Source organism: Triturus cristatus, chromosome 8, assembly GCF_964204655.1.
Source record: "Triturus cristatus chromosome 8, aTriCri1.1, whole genome shotgun sequence".
In the NCBI taxonomy this organism is placed as follows: Eukaryota; Metazoa; Chordata; class Amphibia; order Caudata; family Salamandridae; genus Triturus; species Triturus cristatus.
The window spans coordinates 49477130-49500789 of NC_140591.1; the positions used below are offsets into that span (position 1 = coordinate 49477130).

The window sequence follows — 23660 nt, forward strand, 5'->3', positions numbered from 1 at the left end:
TGAAATTATGGCAAGATTACGCAAAATTGCTAGGTTTTTAAGCTGGTCCTACCCAAATTGGTTTATGTAGGAAACTCTTGAAATGTTGCCCATGAGCATGTTTCCATTGCACGTGCCCCTGGTTATACTCTTGATCTCAAACATCCCTGCTAGAAGTTCCAAACAATAGATGTGAAGAGCCACTTCCTCTTGAAGCCAGAGCCAACTTATCCTGTTTCCTTGAAAGTTGTCCCTCCCAACGAACCCTACTGGTATCTGGCTTCAGGATCAGATGTAGCTTTGAACTAAAGATAGCTCTTCCGTTCTACTCTTTATCTTTTCTTTCTACAAACTCCTGTTACTTAAGGATGCACAGTCAAGAGGAAAGTGATCTCAATAGCCCAATAGATGTAGGCCTGCCTCAAATGAGACTCCTAGTGGAGTGGGTCAGGGAAGATTGCCTGCATCAGATGTGAAAAAAGACCTATAATCTGCGCCAGGTGCCTCATCCGAGGTATCTGATTGCCTGTCAAGCAATGGTTCCATCTTCTAATGGCGCAGTTTTCCTGTGGCGTTTTAGTACTTTTATCTTTGTGTTTATAATGAAGCTCATAAGCCCCATCACTGAAAAGACACATCGACTATTTCTGAAGCAGATCCAGTGTGCAGTACAGATGTTCCCATAGCATGAGGGGTGTTCTGGGCAATGAGGAGGAGGTTGTTAAGGTAAGTCGCCAGTTGGAAACTACAGGTGTTAATATCACCTAACATGGCGAACACTGATGTGCAGAGTTGAGGTTAAATGTAAGTCAACAAAACTGCCACATATGGCCAACTTATTGGAACTAAAGAAACGACGAGTCAACCTGGCGGATGTGGATCTATAAATAGTCATCATCAGCATCTTCAAGACCCACAAGCTTCTTCCAACGACCTTTGTGTCCTTCTATCTTGAAATCTTGATGAAAGGCCCACCCGGTCATACCTCTAGGTTTATCACTGGTCATCTACATGTCTTTCATAAAACTAGATTTTCTCTACTCTGGCTAGGAAAGTACTTACTGTCTCCATGTGACCCACAGGCAGGAGGATCACCAGGGACTAGGAAGTGGGATATAGCATCAGAAAACAACCGAGAATTAAATTCAACTGTGAGTATCACCAGGAAAGTATTGGTTATGAAATCATTGTGACTACACAGACTTAATGGGACACTGCCCCAAGACCTGGGGTGAAACTAAAAATCGTTTCACTCTAGAGCTGCAAGGGAAGCTGTCATTTAAAGCATGATGAGTGGGCTGCGAGCAGCGATGGTCGGAGGATTCTCTCCTGGCATGGCAGACTTTGCCAGGGAAAAACAGTGGTGATTGCCCAGTTCTCCATAAGAGTGGACCTCTGCCACTGTGACACAGCAGAACTTTGGCAGATCAAACGGATCAATGATTTGTATCGCTGGAGCCAGCTGATGGTCTCTCTCAAAAACCTAATGATTCCTTTGCTTCTGAATGAGGAGGGCAACTGCTAGTTTGGCCGAGAGAACTCTGCTAATTTATGGCAGTGGTTCTACCCCGCTAAATTCTAGATGATCTCAGTCTCTTGATTGTACTGGATGATCATAGTCATAGCCCTGGAATGTATCTCTGCAAACGTGTGTACTGAATTCATCCTCTTGATTCCTGTTCAGTTCCAGAAAGACACTCCCGTCTCTTGGATGGCTCAATTCTTTGAAACGTTCTCCATGCAGTGTTTTTCTGGCTGATTGTTCTTGGTCAGGGAATCGGCTACTGTCCCTTCAAAGATCTCTAATGCTCACTCTTCAATTTGTCCCAGCAGACGGATTCTTCTCTAGTCAAGGGGCTGGTTCCACCCCTTGAAAGTGGACAGAAGCAGCAGGGCCTTATCTCCTATAATTCATCTCTATGCACAGGAGCAGGCAGCGTCTGCTTCAAATGAGTACAAGTTACTGATTCAAACAAGCCTTAGTTTATTCTCCTTTGCTTGCACTGCTGAGAAGCAAGGGCCGCTGATTCAGGTATTAAAATTCAAACACGCTGCTTTCAAACATTTGCATGGGAGCAATAGTGTCTTCTTATCAAAGGTTTTGTGGATTTACATTGACTGATACCAGCCATGCACTGCCGGGAAGCAGAGCAGCGAAAAGGAGTTTCAAGTACAGTGCAAGGCAGAAATTGGTTTGTAAAGGAGCAGTTGTATTCACTCCAGTCCACCAGGTATCATGCAGTGCTGCAGAAACCAGATTAATACAGGTTGTCACTTTTTGAGTAGGAATAAGACAGCCTGAAGCAAATGACCCTTCTGCCAGGCACATAGTTTCCCATTTGGATTCCATTCAACCAGGACAGTATTGGTGCAGCACCTCGCCTGCAGAGACTTGTGCTTTGTTTGTAAACTTCACAGAAAGTATTGAACACTTCTTGTGGACTCACAGATTGTTGAATCCACTGGGGGAAATCACAGAGCGTTGCAAATGGGCAGGTTAGCGCCGTTTTCAAGGCCAGTGTGAGGTTTTTGGGTACACATGTATTACAGGTGATGTATTGTGTGAGCAGTTCTCTTTTCCAGCTAAACACAGTATTTTTCTCTTTTCTGTTTTAACTTTATAATTATTTACCATATATGATTTTTTGCTTTTCTTTTCACTCTGTAGTGTCCGAATCTGAGACGTCCGAGAAAGATTCCCACATGTCTTCATTAACAAAATATAACCGAGTCTGCAAGGCTGGGAGGTGCTTCACATGCACTGAGTGTGAGAAGAGTTTTAACAAGAAGGCACTTCTTGTGGCGCATGAAAGAACTCATTCTGAACCCAGACCGTACGTTATCAGCGAGTGTGAAAAGAGCTTTTCTGAAATGTCAACTCGTCCAAAGCACCGAAAGCTACATACTGAAGTGAGGCCCTTTCAATGCAGTGTGTGCGACAAAACCTTTACTCGAAAGGATCACCTTTTAAATCACCGAAGAGTCCATACAGGGATGAGGCCTTATCACTGCACAGAGTGTGATAAAAGATTTATTCAAAAGCAAAGTCTTTTAGTCCATCAAAGGACACACACAGGAGAGAGGCCCTACCAATGCACTGAGTGCAAGAAGGATTTTGCTGTAAAGTCAGTTCTTGTAAATCACCAAAAAATTCACACAGGAGTGAAGCCCTATCACTGTGTTGAGTGTGGAAAAAACTTTTCTAAAACCTCAAATCTTAGAACGCATCAAAGAATCCACACAGGAGAGAAGCCTTATACCTGCACTGAATGTGAGAAAAGCTTTTGTCTCAAGCAAACTCTTCTCAACCACCAAAGAACGCACACAGGAGAAAGACCCTTTATCTGCACAGATTGTGATAAAAGCTTTACTTATAAGTCAAATCTTAGAATACATCAAAGAACCCACACAGGGTTTAGACCCCATCATTGCACTATGTGTGAAAAGAGCTTTACCCAAAAAAGAGATCTTACACAGCACTTAATAAGACACGGGAAATGAGCTTAAACAACAGCACCGAGAGTCAAATAAGCTTTGCTCAAATGTCAGATCTTTTAATGCACAAAATGATCCACACATGTTGTGACCATTTCTATGCATTATACGTGAGAATGGATTCACCCAAAAATCACCAACCGATACAGAGAAAAGTTACGCAAGCAGGAGTGAGTCCCTCTTACCTCACTGCAGTGCACTGAAATGAGATTAATATGCAAGTCGCGCCTACTCCAGAACCTGAGAATTCAAAATGGCTGAGGCCTTTTCTGTGCAGTGCTTTTTCATATTTCACCAATATATTTAGACAGAAATACATATTTTCTCTTTCAGTAGGTTAAAGAAATGCTCTATGAAATCATTTTAACAAATTTGCAAGCAAAACCAACATCCGCCATCAGTAAGAGTCGCTCATTAAAACAGTTTACTACCCAGTCTTCTTCTGATATCCCATAACTGGCCTGCTTACTAAGTACAGGTTGTACCTAATGTAAGAAGCAATATTAATACAAATGGATAGGTTTAAATGATATGTCTGCTTAGATTTACACAATATTTACCAATCGTGCCATTATGGACACCTACGGCATTTCATATACAGACATTGGTTATTTAGGCTTTGACTGACCATGTGATTTGCTGTCAATTTGTGTGTCTTGCTCACTGCCAATGCAGTGGTTCCCCGGGCGTATTAAGAGGCAGGGGAATATTAAGAGGCTGTGGAACTGTCCAGTTTCTAACAGCAAGCCTTCCGCTAGTACATCCATCTAAAACCTTTGACTGGCGGCCATCCACCGCAACACTTGCGATCAGTGTATGTTGGAATGCCCATTCTATCCTTCTGACGTACGTGTCTCTTGTCCATGTCCACTAACGTAATTATTTTAGTGCTTACTGGTTTTTAGAACTTCTTGGCACACTGGATGGTCTAACATTCTGAAATCTCAACGAGCTAAAATAAACAAATTTTCATCAATCCTTGATTTGATTAATAATGATCAGAAGAAGTCAAGTAAAAATAAAACTCCACCTACAGTGTCACACATGTGAGATTATAACAGTGAATTATAAATAGCGGATAGTCAGCTGCTGAAACGCTACCTTACTCTGACCAAAACAGACGCTTACAATCTTTTTAAAAACTGTTAAAGGCTTCAGCTTCTGCTGCTACTTTTGTGTTGTGTTGTATTTGCTCGCTTTTTTAAAATTGACAAATCGTTTTTATTCTGTGCTGTAAAAAGATTATTTCCTACCTGTTGCATTTATCTTGTTTGCACCCTCCGTTCCGCCACGGTGATTCCGGTTGTGCGGAGAGGGTTTGCCTTCAGTCTGTCATTATTCCAGGGCTCACGCTGGGCGGCGCCATCTTGGTGGTGGCTGGCGCCTCGCTGGGGAAAGCCCTCATTTCCGGGTGGGATAGCATAAATTGGGATGCAAGGGCGAGCGCACAGCGGATAGTCAGCTGCTGAAACGCTACCTTACTCTGACCAAAACAGACGCTTACAATCTTTTTAAAGGCTGTTAAAGGCTTCAGCTTCTGCTGCTACTTTTGTGTTGTGTTGTATTTGCTCGCTTTTTTAAAATTGACAAATCGTTTTTACTCTGTGCTGTAAAAAGATTATTTCCTACCTGTTGCATTTATCTTGTTTGCACCCTCCGTTCCGCCACGGTGATTCCGGTTGTGCGGAGAGGGTTTGCCTTCAGTCTGTCATTATTCCAGGGCTCACGGTGGGCGGCGCCATATTGGTGGTGGCTGGCGCCTCGCTGGGGAAAGCCCTCATTTCCGGGTGGGATAGCATAAATTGGGATGCAAGGGCGAGCGCACAGCGGATAGTCAGCTGCTGAAACGCTACCTTACTCTGACCAAAACAGACGCTTACAATCTTTTTAAAGGCTTTTAAAGGCTTCAACTTCTGCTGCTACTTTTGTGTTGTGTTGTATTTGCTCGCTTTTTTAAAATTGACAAATCGTTTTTACTCTGTGCTGTAAAAAGATTATTTCCTACCTGTTGCATTTATCTTGTTTGCACCCTCCGTTCCGCCACGGTGATTCCGGTTGTGCGGAGAGGGTTTGCCTTCAGTCTGTCATTATTCCAGGGCTCACGCTGGGCGGCGCCATCTTGGTGGTGGCTGGCGCCTCGCTGGGGAAAGCCCTCATTTCCGGGTGGGATAGCATAAATTGGGATGCAAGGGCGAGCGCACAGCGGATAGTCAGCTGCTGAAACGCTACCTTACTCTGACCAAAACAGACGCTTACAATCTTTTTAAAGGCTTTTAAAGGCTTCAACTTCTGCTGCTACTTTTGTGTTGTGTTGTATTTGCTCGCTTTTTTAAAATTGACAAATCGTTTTTACTATGTGCTGTAAAAAGATTATTTCCTACCTGTTGCATTAATCTTGTTTGCACCCTCCGTTCCGCCACGGTGATTCCGGTTGTGCGGAGAGGGTTTGCCTTCAGTCTGTCATTATTCCAGGGCTCACGCTGGGCGGCGCCATCTTGGTGGTGGCTGGCGCCTCGCTGGGGAAAGCCCTCATTTCCGGGTGGGATAGCATAAATTGGGATGCAAGGGCGAGCGCGCAGCGGATAGTCAGCTGCTGAAACGCTACCTTACTCTGACCAAAACAGACGCTTACAATCTTTTTAAGGGCTTTTAAAGGCTTCAACTTCTGCTGCTACTTTTGTGTTGTGTTGCATTTGCACGCTTTTTTAAAATTGACAAATCGTTTTTACTCTGTGCTGTAAAAAGATTATTTCCTACCTGTTGCATTAATCTTGTTTGCACCCTCCGTTCCGCCATGGTGATTCCGGTTGTGCGGAGAGGGTTTGCCTTCAGTCTGTCATTATTCCAGGGATCACGCTGGGCGGCGCCATCTTGGTGGTGGCTGGCGCCTCGCTGGGGAAAGCCCTAATTTCCGGGTGGGATAGCATAAATTGGGATGCAAGGGCGAGCGCGCAGCGGACGCGCAGCGGGCGCGCCGCCAGCGTGCCGAAGGCGCGCTAAAGGCAAGCCCGTCTGCGCCCGTCCGTGACCAGCCGGGGCCTAGGGCCCAGGATTCTGCCCGCCGCCAGGCCTATTCTTCTTCTAACCTCAGAGCCCTCTGGGGAAACTGGGATTTTGAACCCTCATATTCAACAAGGGCTAGATTTATTGAAAATTTCCTGTACTGTTTGCACGCCCTATACTTTACCTTCTATTTCCTCTGTACTGCATACCCCTTGCACGTCTAATGTTCCCTCCATCCCTTCTTCTGATGCCTCACATCCGGGACAAGAGCAGTTGTTTATCTGCTATCTCAATACCAGATCGATGGTGAAACACCAACTCGAGATCTTTTACTTCCTGGAGTCCAATAGACCGGACATTCTCCTCTTATCAGAAACTTGGCTGACGGAAGACTCTAGTCCGGACATTTTAGCCGCCCTTCCAGACAACTATTACATTCTCCAATCTAACAGACTGGGGAATAGAAATGGAGGGGGTGTGGCAGCCATTATTTCTCACAAATACAAATTTATCTCCTTCCATACTCAGTGTATCCCTTCTGTTGATTATCTTTTGTTTAAATTTGAATCTTATCACTCCTCTTTTGTCTGTGCCCTCTTCTATCGTCCTCCTGAGTCCATGCCCACCTTTGTGCAATCACTGAGTGAAGTTATTGCCACCTTAACCATCAATCATGCAAGGATATTGATTGTCGGGGATTTTAATTATTGGCCTAATAGTTCACAGGAAAGTCCACATTCTCGTGAGTTCACAGATTTGTTGACAGGACTAAATCTCTATCAGCATATTAAAGTCCCTACCCACGTCAAGGGGAACACATTAGATCAGGTTTGGACATCTAACCTGGAACTGGGCAAACTAAGTGTTTCTCCTTGTTCCTGGTCAGATCATTCGTTTATTACCTTTTCTATTTTTAGTTTCCCCGTTATCAATTCTTCTTTTGCAGGCTCACTTTCTGCCAGAAACTGGAGTCAAGCCAACATCAATGATTACAGCTCCATGCTTATTGCATCCCAACCTTGTAGCTTAGTGTCCTCTCTTCATTCCCAGGCTGAAAACATCAACACCTGCTTAGAATCGGCTAGAGATAGTATTGCTCCGCTCCGCACCATTAAAAATAAAAGAGCTCATGACGCACAGCGTTGGTTCTCGGACAAGTCGAAGTCCATGAAACTGGCTTTGCGTCAAACTGAGCGCAAGTGGAGACAGGATTACTGCCCTCACAAGCAGCTCCTATTCACTGCTGCACTTAAGGAGTACAAAAAAGCTATCATTAATGCCAAATCCGAATATTTTTCATCAAAAATGTTGGCATCTACTAACAGGTCTAAAGACATCTTTGCTATAGTGGACGAGCTCGTCAGACCCGATTGTGTTGCTGTTAAACCCAGCCCCTTCCAAACTCTGTGTGACTCACTCAATGATTATTTTATTGAGAAAATTGCCAACATCAAACTTAGCATTCACCATCCCCCTGCGTCTGTGACCTTTCCTGCTCCTAACATAAATCCCTATTATCTGGACTGTTTTCCTCCTATCACGCAAGAAGCCTTTTTTTCCCTACTCAAAAGAGTGAAGTCAGGATCCCCCTCAGACAGTTGCCCTTCTTCCATTCTTCAAGAAGTTTATCTCTCCTGTCCAGTGCCCCCCATGACTCTCCTCAACAATTCCCTCTCTCGGGCATTGTTCCTAATCTGTTCAAATGTTCGGAGGTGGTTCCTATCTTAAAAAAACCTGGTTCCGACTCCTCCATTCTTAGCAATTTCCGCCCCATTTCATTGTTGCCTTTTTTGGTCAAAATTTTGGAGACTCATGTGGCCGACTGTCTCAGCACTTTTATTGAACAGTCATCATACTTGGACCCCCATCAAGCGGGGTTTAGACCCAAACACTCTACGGATACCGTTATTTTGGCAGTTCTTGATGAACTTCGTAGAGGGGCGGACTTGAGTTCCATGCAAGCCCGGATACTTTTAGATCTCTCGGCGGCCTTCGACACGGTGGACCATGTACTTTTGGTCGACCGTGTCGAGAGTGCCGGGATTCGGGGCCCCCAGCTGGATTGGATCTCCTCTTTTCTCTGTGACCGCTTTCAAGCGGTTCGTCTGGCCAGTTTTCTAGCTCAGAAAAAGAGATTGATATGCGGTGTCCCCCAGGGCTCGGCCCTGTCCCCCCTTCTATTTAATTTGTACATTTATCCATTGATCTCGGCCCTCGAAAAACGAGAGGTGACCGTCTTCAATTATGCCGACGATCTTCAATTAGTTTTTCATATTGATTCCTCTCCCTCTTCTATCGAAAACTTTCAATCGGTCATGCTATTCATTAGCAATTGGATGAGTGCCAGTCAGCTTAAGTTAAACCCAGACAAAACAGAGCTGATCCTCACAGGGGGCCAGGGAAACCCCTGGAACTCCAATTTCTGGCCTGACGCCCTGGGTCGTCCTCCATCTCCAGCTAAATCAGTCAGGAGTCTGGGAATTGTAATCAGCAGCGATCTTTCGATGAAAGCACAGATTAAAGCGGTGGTATCTGCTTGTTTTTTCCATCTTCGAAGAATTCGCAAAATTTCCAGATTTCTGACTCTTGAGGCTCAGACTCAGGCCTTCCTTGCCTTGGTGATGTCGCGTATTGACTTTGCCAACTCCCTCTACGCTGGCATTCCCTCCTATCAACTACACCAACTTCAATTGGTACAGAATCAAGCTGCGCGTCTTGTATATAGCCAGCCTAAATTTCACCATGTGAAACCCATTTTGAAGGATCTTCATTGGCTCCCCGTCTTTCAACGTTGCCTTTTCAAATTAGGATGCACAATTTTTAAAGCCCTTTGGGATCTTGGTCCGTCTTTTATTAGGTCTAGACTGTCACGCTACACCCCTTCTCGTGTACTACGCTCTTCTAACATGAACCTTTTGACGCCCCGTTCCTTTAAGCGCAAGAAACACGGTGGCCTTTGTGTTTCATTTCTGGCGCCTCAATTCTGGAACACTCTTCCTTCTGATCTTCGCTCATCCTCCTCTTACGCTCAGTTCAGATCCGCTCTTAAAACCTGGCTGTTCATTCAAGCTCATAATTAAAACATTTCTTTTTCTTCTCTATTCTTTCTTCTTTTCCACTGTCTGACTCTGCTTAGCGCCAAGAAACCGTCTGGTGAAAGTGCGCTGAATAAATATCTTTTAACATAACATAACATAACAATTAACAATTTTCAGACTAAATTGTGTCATCTGTTAAGTGAAATCCCCTGCTAATGAGCTTCTGTTGATTGAGGAAAGACTCCAGGTGTACCTTAAATAATGCAATAATCAGCCTTATATATATGATAACGTTAACCCTGCTTCAAAATATAGGGATATTACAAATCATTTAGTAGTTCTGTGACCATATAGAGGAATGAGGCTGAAGGCAGAGTTTCTTTATAAGGTCCTGGAGCTCTGAGATGATTTGCAATTTCCTTTTTACCATAAGACGAGGGGTATTTTCTTCCACGAAATAGACCAAAAAGCAGCGTGTAAAATGCTGCAAGTAGGCATTACAATTGATTTATTGCCGTTAGATTTAAAAATGCTATAGATCAGAATGTGTAGAAACTTGCAAAGAGATTGTATTTCCTATAATGACCTATAGCATGCCAAAAATAGACTTACTGCTGCAATTTTTTCCTTTTTGCTGATTTCTGTTCATGTAAGGAAAAAGATCAGAAGGATAAAAAGCCATTTTTTGTTTTTCCGTTTGAACAGCAGCTGTAATTCTGCTCTCTGACCAGCCTATCATCTCAGCTGCTGGCAGCAGGCATTGGGACGTCACAACTCAACTGCAATAACTTATTGCAGCTGTGCGGCTACATCCATTCGGTTTTTACAGGTGACTAGAAATCTCACAACTCGACTGTAATAAAGAAATTAGAAACCGGCTTTATACTGGTATTCTATGCTCCCACGTACTATAATGGTATCCTCACTGCATGCTGGCATTTATTTTCAGGTAACAAAGTCTGGATACAGAGGGTTGCAACTAGACGGGCCCTGCAGTCCGCTAGTAGCCACCTTCGGTTGGTTCTGGAGGTATAGAGACAGTGTACATAATTGGAAAAAACTTTTAACTTCAATTAAAGTGTGTGTGTTTGTGTGTGTCTCTCCGTGATGGCACCAGTGATGTCACTCGTGATGTCATTGATGGTATGTATGAGGTAATGTGCATTGAAGGTCAAGGGAAAGATTTTGCTCCGAAATGTATACTTAAATCTGTGGGAGGATACTGAGTCAGCACCACTGAAAAAAACATCTCTTTTGTTTCACTAGGAAAAGTCTTGCATATGGAATAAAATGCACATTTTGCGCCCATGCTGATTCACAAAAGAAATCAATGTTTGTGCAAAGCGCCTTGTTGTCTTGTTTCTTTCCGCCCTCTTTCTTTGCATCTATGGTGACATGTATTATAAAACCTTAGGATAGTTAAATAAGCAAAATAATATTTAAATGTGGACAGAATTGGGGCTCTCGTGAAGACTAGCTATTGAGATGACTGTTATTAAACCTGCGTTAATGTATGTGTTGTGATTTGATACTGTATTATTTTCTCATTTTCGTTGTTTTATTGTGTTCTAGATTATGTTCAGAAATATATATTTACTAAATAGTGTACTGTGTGTAGGGATTTTGGTTATAATCATTCATAAAATCCCTTGGTAGAAAATGTGAGCGTAAGGAGTGGTAAGCGCGTGCAAAGGCGCATCCCTCTATACAACCCTTATTCACAAGGAGAAGCACCGAGCTGTGAGCCTGACACACTACTCTTTCCCTTAAAGCATCTCTGACTTGGTGTTGGCGAGTGTGCAAAGCTAGCCCTGCAGCTATCTGTGCCTAACTGGTAGGAGCACTGCAGGGCTCCGATACATACCCCTGGTTAGGAGAAAGAATGGGATTGACTGCATTGATATGAACAGGTACTGAGCGTGCACATGTCCCTCTCAGTGATGCCTGTGACATTGGGAGACCCTGCCCCTAGAACCATGTGGCCTATGTAAGCAAATATGTGATAGAATATTGGCTGCAATAGAAATGCAGTAAGCAGGATCCGAGTTCCACTTGCACAAACATTTTTCTAGCAAGTTACCGAATTCAAGCTGAAATCCTACTGACTGTTAATGTGATATTCTGAAGATTTTCAGTCATAGATTCACCCCAATACATCAGTTAGTCAACATAAAGACATTATATATCAATACAGTAAATTTATAATGGATACTACTAACCAAACTACCAATGGAAACTACTAACCAAACTACTAATGGATACTACTAACCAAACTACTAATGGATACTACTAACGAAACTACTAATGCATACTACTAACGAAACTACTAATGGAAACTACTAACGAAACTACTAATGGATACTACTAACCAAACTACTAATGGATACTACTAACCAAACTACTAATGGATACTACTAACGAAACTACTAATGGATACTACTAACGAAACTACTAATGGAAACTACTAACCAAACTACTAATGGATACTACTAACCAAACTTCTAATGGATACTACTAACCAAACTACTAATGGATACTACTAACCAAACTACTAACCAAACTACTAATGCATACTACTAACCAAACTACTAATGGGAACTACTAACCAAACTACTAATGGATACTACTAACCAAACTACTAATGGATACTACTAACCAAACTACTAATGGGAACTACTAACCAAACTACTAATGGATACTACTAACCAAACTACTAATGTATACTACTAACCAAACTACTAATGGATACTACTAACCAAACTACTAATGCATACTACTAACGAAACTACTAATGGATACTACTAACGAAACTACTAATGGAAACTACTAACCAAACTACTAATGGATACTACTAACCAAACTACTAATGGATACTACTAACCAAACTACTAATGGATACTACTAATGCATACTACTAACCAAACTACTAATGGGAACTACTAACCAAACTGCTAATGGATACTACTAACCAAACTACTAATGGGAACTACTAACCAAACTACTAATGGATACTACTAACCAAACTACTAATGGATACTACTAACCAAACTACTAATGGATACTACTAACCAAACTACTAATGCATACTACTAACCAAACTACTAATGGGAACTACTAACGAAACTACTAATGGATACTACTAACCAAACTACTAATGGAAACTACTAACCAAACTACTAATGGATACTACTAACCAAACTACTAATGGATACTACTAACCAAACTACTAATGGAAACTACTAACCAAACTACTAATGGATACTATGAATGGATGCTACTAACCTTCGATTCCTCACCATGTGGAGCTCCGCTGTGTTTGGGTACGTAGCACATTCGGCCTACCTTACCACTCTTTCCACCTGCAGATATGATGGCACAAATCCATTTAATAGCGCAGCCCTGCACTTTGACGCCAGTTTGTTCCTCTTTTTCCCCACCCTTTAACTCTGATTCAGAGCTCAGCTCCTACTGATATCAGTTCCTCTACCAAAGCAGTTGCTTGGAAAGAAAAATACAACTTTTCGAAGTGTACAGAGACATTGCCCTCAAAGACGACATGCTTTAAAGTGAATAGCTGAAAACAGATGTCGGTTACAGACCCACATTACATCTGTCTGAGCACCAAGCATGACTCCCAAGTCCTGCGACATCTGAATGCCGCCATGGAGTTTGAAGCCAGGCTCTCCATCACCAAACATAAGAAGTGAGACTGGCTCTGGTCCAGATCACACTTCTCAGGTAAGTTGAAGTCGAAGGACAAGATGAACAACAGTCACAAGCATAGTTCCCTCTAAACAGCGAGGCTGAGCGGGCGCTCACACTTGCATTTCTCTCCGCGCAGACCTACAAACACCGCGCACCACAAAGCATTCCTCTGCACTTGTAAAGTGATTCATTCGAGCCTTTGACCCCCGTAATGATTAAGCGGCCCTTCTAGATGCATTTTTAAAGACGTGTTTTTGTCTTTAAAAGTGCTAATCAAGGAAGTTTAAACACAGTCAGTGAAGGGCAGTCCAGAAGCAGCAGGAGTGCAATCACAGTGCATTCACTACAGCCCAAGAGTACAATCTGAAGGATACATTGGGAAGTGTGGGAGTTCTCAAAATTAACATACTCTAGAAATTGGCGCACACATTCGCTGTTCAGATGTTAACCAGCAGTAACATTCCAGAGGCTGAAGCTATTAGTTTTAAAACTCACTAGCTGAAAGAACTGCGTATTTTCATTGCTTAAACCTCCCTTGTTTTAAAGGGCGACATAGATAGAAATTGTGCAGCAGGTGCAGTGGCGCCAGGTACCACGTCTGCAATGTACCATCTGGTAGCTCCTAAGTTAATGTGTGATTTAAACCTCCTCTGATTTTCTCTGCTGCAGATTTTCATAGTTAAAAAAATAATCAGTAAAATTAATCTTCACAGTCCTACTACTTAGGTAATTCTGTTTTCCGGGTCATCTATCCAAAGTAATGGATAGGTTACAGAGAGGAGTACCACATTACTATTTCCTTATAGTCAGGGCCACTGGAACTGTGGCCAGGAAAGACCAAATTATGTGTTAGGGTTGACTAAATTATGCTGCAAGAAAAGGCAAATTATGCTGCACAATGCAGCACATTTTGTGATAGTATTCCTTCCTTATTTTGGCATTTTTGCACAGGTTAACACTGTCTTGAATAAGGGATCTCTTTATCAGTACCAGTTCAACTCCCAAACACAGACACAGAAATAAACAACAGAAGAGGACCAGTCAACCTTTGCAAAGGGCCCTCTGCTGTGTGACAACGTGTGTCGCCGCATTTTTAGTAACTTATCTATTTGTGCTATTGCTGCAGATCAGAGCTTATAAATTCTCCCTATTTCCACGGACAGAGTAATTTCACAGTCATACGCACATACAAACATCATACACTAGGGCCCATCACACCAAAATTCATTCTATTACTGTATCCACACTGATTATATGAGAGAACTCCTTGATCAATCTGCATCTAATTTGAGGTCAATGCAACCAAATTGAATTGTCTCGAGTCATGATTTGAACAATAAAAATACATTTGAGATCTCAATAAATGACAAAGAAATAACCACCCGACACTGAAATTCAAACAAGAATTACTTTATCTAAATTAACTCAAATGAAAGCCATTCAATTGCAAAATCATTATTCTCATAGTTACCTATTCTGGCTAAATGTCGTACTCTAAGTTAGGACAGGTCTCTCAGTAAGGAATCAAAGTCTCCCGAGTCGCCGTCCTCTCAGTCAGCATCGATCCTCTTGAGCATAAGTTCAGGAAGAAGTGGCCTCAGACCCTCTCTAGTCTAGGAATATTTATACTAAAATGTACATATTAAAAGTTACAAACAAACTCTAAACGTCCGTTGAGCCGAGCGAGCAGGAAAGGATGTAAGCTCGCAACATTTAGAAAAATCTTCACTCTCGGATATCTCAAAAATAAAAACACGGAAAAAGGAAGTCACAACTAGATTTGCAACATCCATGGATGCTCTTCTCCGGAATTATATCATTTGCAATGAAGCCACCGCGAGTTTATCAAAAATGTTCATTTGTGACAAATGTCCTTCTCCAAGGATACTTGGCGACCATCCCAGAGTTGTCGTCCTTTCATAACTTTCAGCTCAGTCAGAGGCCGAGGTCGTATCCAACCATATTCAGCAAGGCCTCCCTTCAATCTCATCTACTCAAATGCAGGCTGTAGATGTCGGCCATTTCTCAACAGGCCAAAATGGACAACTTAATTAAAAGAAACACAAAACAACGTTACTACATTGTATTGATTATACAGTGTTAATTCCCACTAATACCCTTATGTGTATGTATTTACCTAGCTATTTGCGACATAAAAAAGCATTAAAGCATATTATTTTAAAGCGCAAACACATAACAAATAGCACATTAGCTACACTTATTTAATTAATTTGCTCACCAACTTAGTTCATGTATTAATTAAGCCATGCAATCGCATTCCCACGTGTAATTCTTTCATTAGTAAGGTTGATTAATTTAAACACTCGACAAAATTAATACTTAATAATTAATTCTTAGTAATTTTAATTATGACATATAAAAATATAAACTGAAGTTTGAGTTTAAATAGAAAACCCTGCTCCAGCAATCCCCCCTTTTGTGATATATCATCACCACAAAAATCCAACCCAAAAAATGTAGTCCCCTTTTCTTAGGAGAAAATCAAATGTCTTTTTGCTTTTACATTAAACCCCAGTTTCTCTTTCATCATCTCTTTTTGTTTCAAGGTACCTGCTCTCTCTAAATTCTTCTAATTCAATTTCTTGTGGGTCTCTTTTTGACCTCTTTTGTCTCTTTTCAGTATTTTCTTTTACTATTTTCTTTTTACTCCTCCAATATCTACAACATAAACACCCTAATCTAAGAATCAGCAAAGCAACAATTACACATGTCAATGGAAATAATATCTTACCAAAAATGGTACTACCTATCTTAGCAATAAAATTCTTAACAGCAATTATCTTATTAGCCATTTTAGTCCAGATACTTTCAGCTTCCAGTGGTACTAATTCTTCATGCAAATCAGTAATATTTTTGATATAGACCTTTAGATCTTTGCTTTCATCAGGAATGTAAGTGCAACAATGTTGAACTTTCAGCATTCCGCAGACTCCACCCTCCTTTGCCAATAGAATATCAAGGGCAAGTCTATTTTGCATAGACATGGCGCGTAAGGCAACCATCTCTGTATTTACCAATAGAAAACCTCCAGCGGTGCTTGTCGATAAGCGATCCACCACTGTTGACAGTTTCCGAATTCCATATGCATTTAGTGAAATTCCCACTGCTGGTATCAAAGCTCCAAAAATATCTCCTACAATTTCTGACCAAGTTTCTCTTTTAAAGCGTGTTAGTAAATTAATTTGTTCTGCATCTTCTATTCTATCCATATGAAAATTTTTTGGAAAGACCAAGCCAACATAACATGTGCCATACCAATGGTCAGGTAACCTGTAATAAGCCTTATTCCCACAAATATAATACACTCCCGGGAAAACCGGATCTTCTCCTCCTTTGAATCCCCATCCTGTTGCAATAAAGTATGTATCATGGCACTCACTAGTCCCAACAAAATAATAATCATATTGGGATTTCCTTCTGGTAATGCATAGTTTACCCTTCTGTGGTGCATCTAAAGCCAAAGTTGGACTGGCCCCATTTTTCAACTCCTTTCCCATCTCAATGTCCCACACTGTCTCACTCATTTTATATCCTCCTGCCTTTTCATGCATGCTCATTCTCCTTTTCTCTACCATGTCTAGGAAAGCTTTTTCTTCTTCTTTCAAACTACAAGTTAAATTGTTTCTAAAAATGTAATCTAATGATAATTCTTCTGTTTCAATAAAAATCTCACCTAAAATGTTAGCTTCTTTAGCAGGATTCAGTCTCTTGTTCATAGGCAATTGCCCAAAAATGTTATTCTTATTAGACATATCATAATCTATTTTCCCTAGTAAATAAAAAATACTAATCAACACACTACATGAAATTCCATACGTAGCTGGGAGATGATGATAAGTAACTCCCTCTGAAACGGATGCAGGTAACTGCATACAGACGTAGCAATCCCTTACCTCCATTGTCTTTACGTATTCATACAACAATTTTGAAAAAACATTGCTAGAAAAATCATTAATTGACCTATCCTTGTGTATGTATATATTACTAATTCTAGTTGGTACTACTTTCGGCGAACTCTTCCCTATGTTAGTCATATTCTCAGTATGTATTCCCAAAGTGTCTATTGTAACTCTAAAAGTAACTAATAAAGCAAGCACACTCCATAGTAACATCAATAATCCGGTAAAGCAGCAGCACATTCTGCACCATCTTTTCAGAAAGGTACATCTACTTTGATTATTCTCTGTGTTAGCCATCTTATTACTTTGACCGTGTCTTTTGACTTAGCCTCTACTACTCCACTACTGTATGTTGCAATCTGTTAATTTTCAGAACTCTTCTTCACTCTTCTCCAAGTGACTCCTTTAGCTCACTCAATTTGGGTTTTCATCACTTTTCACTTCTTCTTCAGCAACATCAAATTGTATCAAATCCTGAACATCTGTCTCTTCTCCAATGTCAGACAAGATAACTTTCAGGATTCCAACAGTTTTCTCTCCCTCAACCACTCTCCGTAAGGTCCCCTCTGGATTTCCTTGACTCTCTGCCTCTTCTTCTTCTTCAGACAGTGCCACATACGTCCATTCCGGTGACCTATACTTCTGGTTAGGTTTTCTAATTATTTTGATCGCTTCCGGTTCCTTTGGTTCTTTTGGTTCTCCTTCTTTTGCTTGATTTTGGCTTGACACTTCGTTCACCTGTTCGGCTTTTGATGAATTCACTCGTGTCAGTCGATATCTCAGCCTCTTTATCTTGTTAGGCCAAAGATCTCCTTTTACACTTCTTTTCTGTTTCACTTCTCTGTTGTTCCTTTCTCCGATCCAAGTTCTCTTTCTCAGAATTCGACCCTCTAGTATCTCATTCTCACTCTCATCAGATTCTGTCTCATTTGCCTCTTGTTCATCAACAATTTTCTCTTTTTCCTCAGTCTTCTTCTCCACCGATTGAGATTTCCCTGCTACTGTCCCTCCTCGGGTTTCCGACACGCAATCTTCTTGCTGTCTACTTGTCCCTTCACCTAGCTTATCATGAATGTTCCCTACACCTCCTCGGGGGTCTTCCGCAATCTGTCCCTCTCTATCTTCTTCTGACCCTACTTCTTCAGAAGTTATCTCAGGTGGATTCCTCTCGATCTCTTCATTTGACTCCGGTACAGTCTCTGTGGAATCGCTCTTTTCTTTTCTTTCTTTCTCTTTATTTTCTCCACTGCTTGTTAGAACTTCAGGCACTTTTCCAGAATCTGAACTCTCTTCTGAGGTTCGCAATATTCCTCTTGAAACTCTTGAAACTTCTTCTGGTAAGAAAAAAGAATCACCTGACTCTCTTTCTGACTCTCTTTCCCCCCCTTTCAGGATTCTTTTTTCTTCTCACTGTTTCAGTGTCTTCATCATCACTGGAATCTGACTCTTCAAAGTACTCTTTCCCAGTCCCATCCTTTGGATTTGGAACTCTCAGAGTATGACTTGCATGGATCCAGTTCTTTACTCCAGCACACTTTACAGCAGTCGTCGTAGTCAGAATGACTTGTCTTGGCCTTCCCCACCTTGGAACCAAGCAATTTCTTCTTCTGTGCACTTTTATTCTTACCCAATCCCCTGGGCTCAGATCATGGGCTTGCTTCTTTTCAAGTGTGGTGGCGTCTTCTCCAACCTGGTGAAACACAGAATGAACTGCGTCAGCCAGGCCTTTACAGTAATCCAAAATCATGTCATCAGTTATAGTCATCAGCTTGTTGACAGGCACGAATGTATGTCTCATTGCACGTCCCATTAATATTTCATGTGGACTCAACCCTGTAGTTCTATCTGGAGTAGATCTAATAGTCATCAGCACTAGAGGCAAGACATCAGGCCATTTCATTCCAGTAGCTAAGCACATCTTGCCAATTCTGTTTTTGATTGTGCCATTCATCTGCTCAACAACGCCAGAAGCCTCTGGCCTGTATGCACAATGTAGCTTCTGCTGTATGCTCAATGCTTCACAAATTAAACTCATGAGTTTATTATAGAAGTGTCCTCCTCTATCTGACTCAATTGTCACTGGGAACCCGTACCTAGGAATCAGCTCTCTTAACAGTAACTTGGCCACTGTTATTCCATCATTTCTCCTAGTTGGATATGCTTCCACCCACCTTGAGAACAAACAGACTACCACTAGAACATACCTCAATCTATTGACTTGGGGCATTTCAATGAAATCTATTTGCGTTCTGGTAAAAGGACCTCCCTCCCTGCCTATTGTTCCTAGGCTCACCACTGTTTTCTTTCCAGTATTGAATTGCTGACAAATCAAACATCTTTGACAGATGCTCTCTGCTATCAGCCTGAACTTTGCATTGTACCAGGTCTGTTTAAAGGATCTAATCATAGCATCCCTCCCCAGGTGTCCTTGGCCATGATACATTCTTGCCATAGTTGACACCATAGAATTTGGCATGACTGGTCTTCCATCTCTATAGATCCAAACATGATCTTTTTCTCTTGGCGCACATCCTGCTTTGATCCAATCCCTCATTTCCTCATCTCCTGCTTCATCCTGCAACTGCCTCACCTCATCCCATGTTTCCAGTACATTAGTAAACATCACAGAACAAAAAGACATTTCCTTCTCCTTTCCCCTGTTAATGGAATGATTGTTCTTTGCACAATACTGTGCTATGTCATTTGCGAACCTATTACCAAGAGTAACAAAATCATTTCCCTGTCCATGAGCAGCACATTTTACAACCGCTAGTTCCTTAGGCAGCTGTATCGCCTCAAGCAATTTCCCAATCACTTCAGCATTCTTTATAGGAGTTCCACTCGAGGTCAGGAAACCTCTCTGTAGCCAAAGCTGGCCAAAATCGTGAACAACTCCAAATCCGTATTGACTATCAGTCATTACAGTCACTCTCACATTTCTTCCAATCTTACAAGCTTTTGTCAGTGCCACCAATTCCGCTACCTGAGCAGATTTAACTCCTTTCAAAGGTGAAGCTTCCATAACTTCTGAAAATTTACACACCGCATATGCTGCACTCAGCACACCTTCTTCTGTTCTCAGACATGATCCATCCACAAACAACACATGATCACTCTCAGGCAGTGGCAGATCTCTTATGTCTGTTCTCGGTTTTGTACAGTAGTCAAGCACATCCAAGCAATCATGATCAACATCATCTCTCACACTCACATTTTCAGCATCTGGCAAAAGTGTCGCTGGATTCACATTTACACATCTCTCAAGAGTCACATTTGATGCTCCCAGAATGATTTTCTCATATTTAGTCAGCCGACTATGTGACATATATTGAGTTCTGCTTCTTGTCAAAAGAATTGCCACATCATGAGGTACGAACACCCTTACAGGATATCCCATTATTATACCCTCACTCTGTTCCAAGCTTCTGCATGTAGCAGCTACTGCTTTCAGGCAACCTGGTAAACCCACAGCTACTGGGTCAAGTGTCGATGAGAAGTACGCAACTGGCCTCCTCAGACGCCCATGTTTCTGGATTAACACTGAAAGTGCACATCCATTCCTCTCACTACAGTACAGTTCAAACTCCTTCTCATAATCTGGCATTCCTAGAGCAGGAGCTTCACATAATCTGCTCTTTAGTTCTTCGAATGCTGCCATTTGTTCTGCATTCAATTCCAATGGGTCTTTTACTTCACTTTTGGTCAATTTAATGAGTGGCTTCGCTATCAGGGAAAAGTTACTTATCCACTGACGACAATAACCCACCATTCCCAGAAACATTCTTACTTCTCTCTGGGTCATTGGGGCTCTCATTCCTCTGATAATTTTGATCCTGTCAATCGTCACTTTTCTTAGACCCTTCTCAATATTGTGTCCAAGATAATGTACCTCTTTCTTGCAAAATTGCAATTTGGCTGGAGATACCTTTAATCCTCCATCAGCCAGATGATTCAATAAAGCTATGGTATCTACTTCACAGGCTTCACGTGTCTTCGATGCCACAAGTAGGTCATCGATATATTGTACTAGTACTGAGCTTTCGGGCATGGTCAGACTTTCCAAAGATTTCTTCAACAACTGATTAAATATTGAAGGGCTCTCTGTATACCCCTGTGGGATTCGGCACCATGCCAAAATACGCTGTCCAAACCGAAATGCAAAAATCGGCTGGCTGTCATGATGCAATGGAATTGAAAAGAAAGCATGGCACAAATCAATTACTGTGTACCATTCAGCATCATGAGGAATCTGATACAAAATCACTGATGGATTTGGCACAATAGGACAGCATGATACCACAATTTTGTTAACCTTTCTCAAATCCTGTACTATTCTGAACTTCCCATTAGGTTTCTTCAGTCCCATTATAGGTGAATTACATGGGCTACTCAGTAACTCTCTCAAAACACCTTGCTGAATCATTTTATCAATTATAGGTGTTATTCCTTCAATTATCTCTGGTGTCAATCTGTATTGTGGGATATTAGGATAAGTGATTCCCTCTTTCACTGTAATCTTTACTGGATCTACATTATTCATCAATCCCACATCCTCTCCAGTAAAATCCCAAACTGCTGTTTTTACTGTGTTTCTCAATTCTTGAGGCAAATCCTCTGGATTAAATACAGCATATGTTCCAACAATCTCATTTTCTCTATTATCTAGAGTCATCCTGTATAAGACATCCTCATCCGGTGTCTCAAAAGCTATTCCATCCGGAGTACAAAAAATTGTGCAATTCATTTTACACAATAAATCCCTACCCAACAAGTTCACTGGACTAGTGTCGCACACTACAAATCTGTGCATATCTGAAAATTTCCCTATCCTTACCCTTACTGGTTCGGTAAGACGAGTCTTAATCTGTGTATTGGACACACCAACCACTTGGATTGCTTCGTCCGAGAGAGGAAGATTTCTTATATCTGCTGACCTGACAGTTGATCTCGTCGCTCCTGTGTCTACTAAAAAAGTAACACTTTCCCCATTTATTTTCCCATCTACAAATGGTCCTGCCTGGTCTATTTCTAGAGTTGCTCCAAGTATGCACTCTTCCTCCTCTCTTCGGCACCGTCAGTAGTCCCCTTCAGACTCACTCCCCTCATTCTTTAACCAGTATTGGTGTGCTGGATTTGTACGTCTCGGTTTGTTTATTATTATTATGAAATCTGTTTATTAGCATTTGTTAATATAGACATAGCATACATCAACGTCTCGGTTTGTTTACCTGTTCTTCATTGTAGAATCCTGAGTCTTTATCGTATTTCTGGGACCCTCTGTTCTGCGGCAAGGGCGGTTTTGGCTCTTGATTCTGCTGCTTGACAACCTTCTGCTGTTGCTGCGGATGATTACACCCCTCGTTCTGCACCTGTTGATTCAAGGATTGATTGTCATTATTCACTAATGGTGGATTCGTACACTCGGATCTCCAGTGCCCTAATTTTCCGCAGTTGTGGCACGGAAATTTTTTCTTCGCCTCTTCAATGTTCCCCTTTCCTTTTCCTGTACCATACCTAGGCCTATTTCCTGGATTATTTGCTTGTTCAACCAGCTGTGCTTTTTGTCTTTCTGCAACCTTCACCTGTGCCCACATCGCTTTTTCCTTCAGCTTTCTTTGCTTCGCCTCAATTTCATCACTGAAGTACTTTGCATGTCTCAAGATTTCATCAATCTTCTTACTCTGCCAATCAACCGTGTGCTCACGAATCATTTCACTGATTTCAGGTCTCAAGCCATATACAAATCTGTATACAAAATGACTCATATCCTTATCACCCAGATGTTCATCTCCACTGAACTGTTTGAAAGCCAGTATTAACCTTTCATAAAAAGCATGAACTGATTCTTTTGCTTCCTGATGTGTTCGATCTATCTCAACCCAATCTGTCTCTTTAGGGGGTACCTTATTCTTCAAGAACACTATGACCTGCTCGTATTTCTTCATAACCTCCGGGTCTGGAGCTCCTGTCTTTTGATCCCTCGGGTATTCTTTAGTGGGCCAATCTATGACTATTTTACACTCTGCCCACAAGTCTGCTGGAACAATTATATCAAACAGACTATTCAGGTCAATCCACAGTACTTTTGACAATTTCACAAACCTATCTACCTGCCTATACCACTCGACGGGCTTTTCTCTCAGTCGAGGGAAATCATTCGTAAATGACAAAATATCCTGTCTAGTCCATGGGACATGTACATATCCTCCTCCAGGAATCTCTCTCATAGGATAAGCATCCACTGTTTTTTCCTTTTCTCTCATGGGGAATGCTGAGTAAGTCCTGTCCACTGTTTCTTCTCTTTTCTTGTACCATCTATCCTTCCACTTTTCCACATCACCCCATTTTCGCAATAAGGATACCATTTCCTTAATCTGCCCTGTCCTGCCAACATCATTTAGATTCTCAATGTCTTTGTCCGAAAAATCTACTCGGTAATGCTTCTGTAAAGCTTTCACCTTGTCCATGTCAACTCCCATTTCACTCGCTATTCCTCTTAACCTTTCATGTGTATTCTTAG

General features: G+C 41.6%; 1 protein-coding gene across 1 annotated transcript in view; it reads left to right on the top strand.

Moving 5' to 3' along the window:
• Positions 1-11049, top strand: part of LOC146800034 (uncharacterized) — a 153937-nt gene extending 142888 nt beyond the window's left edge. The window contains exon 9 of the mRNA XM_085620937.1: positions 2648-11049. Within this exon, the coding sequence (XP_085477063.1) occupies positions 2648-3480 (833 nt within the window). The 3' untranslated portion in view covers positions 3481-11049. The remainder of the gene's footprint in view (positions 1-2647) is intronic.
• The last annotated feature ends 12611 nt before the right edge of the window (positions 11050-23660 follow it).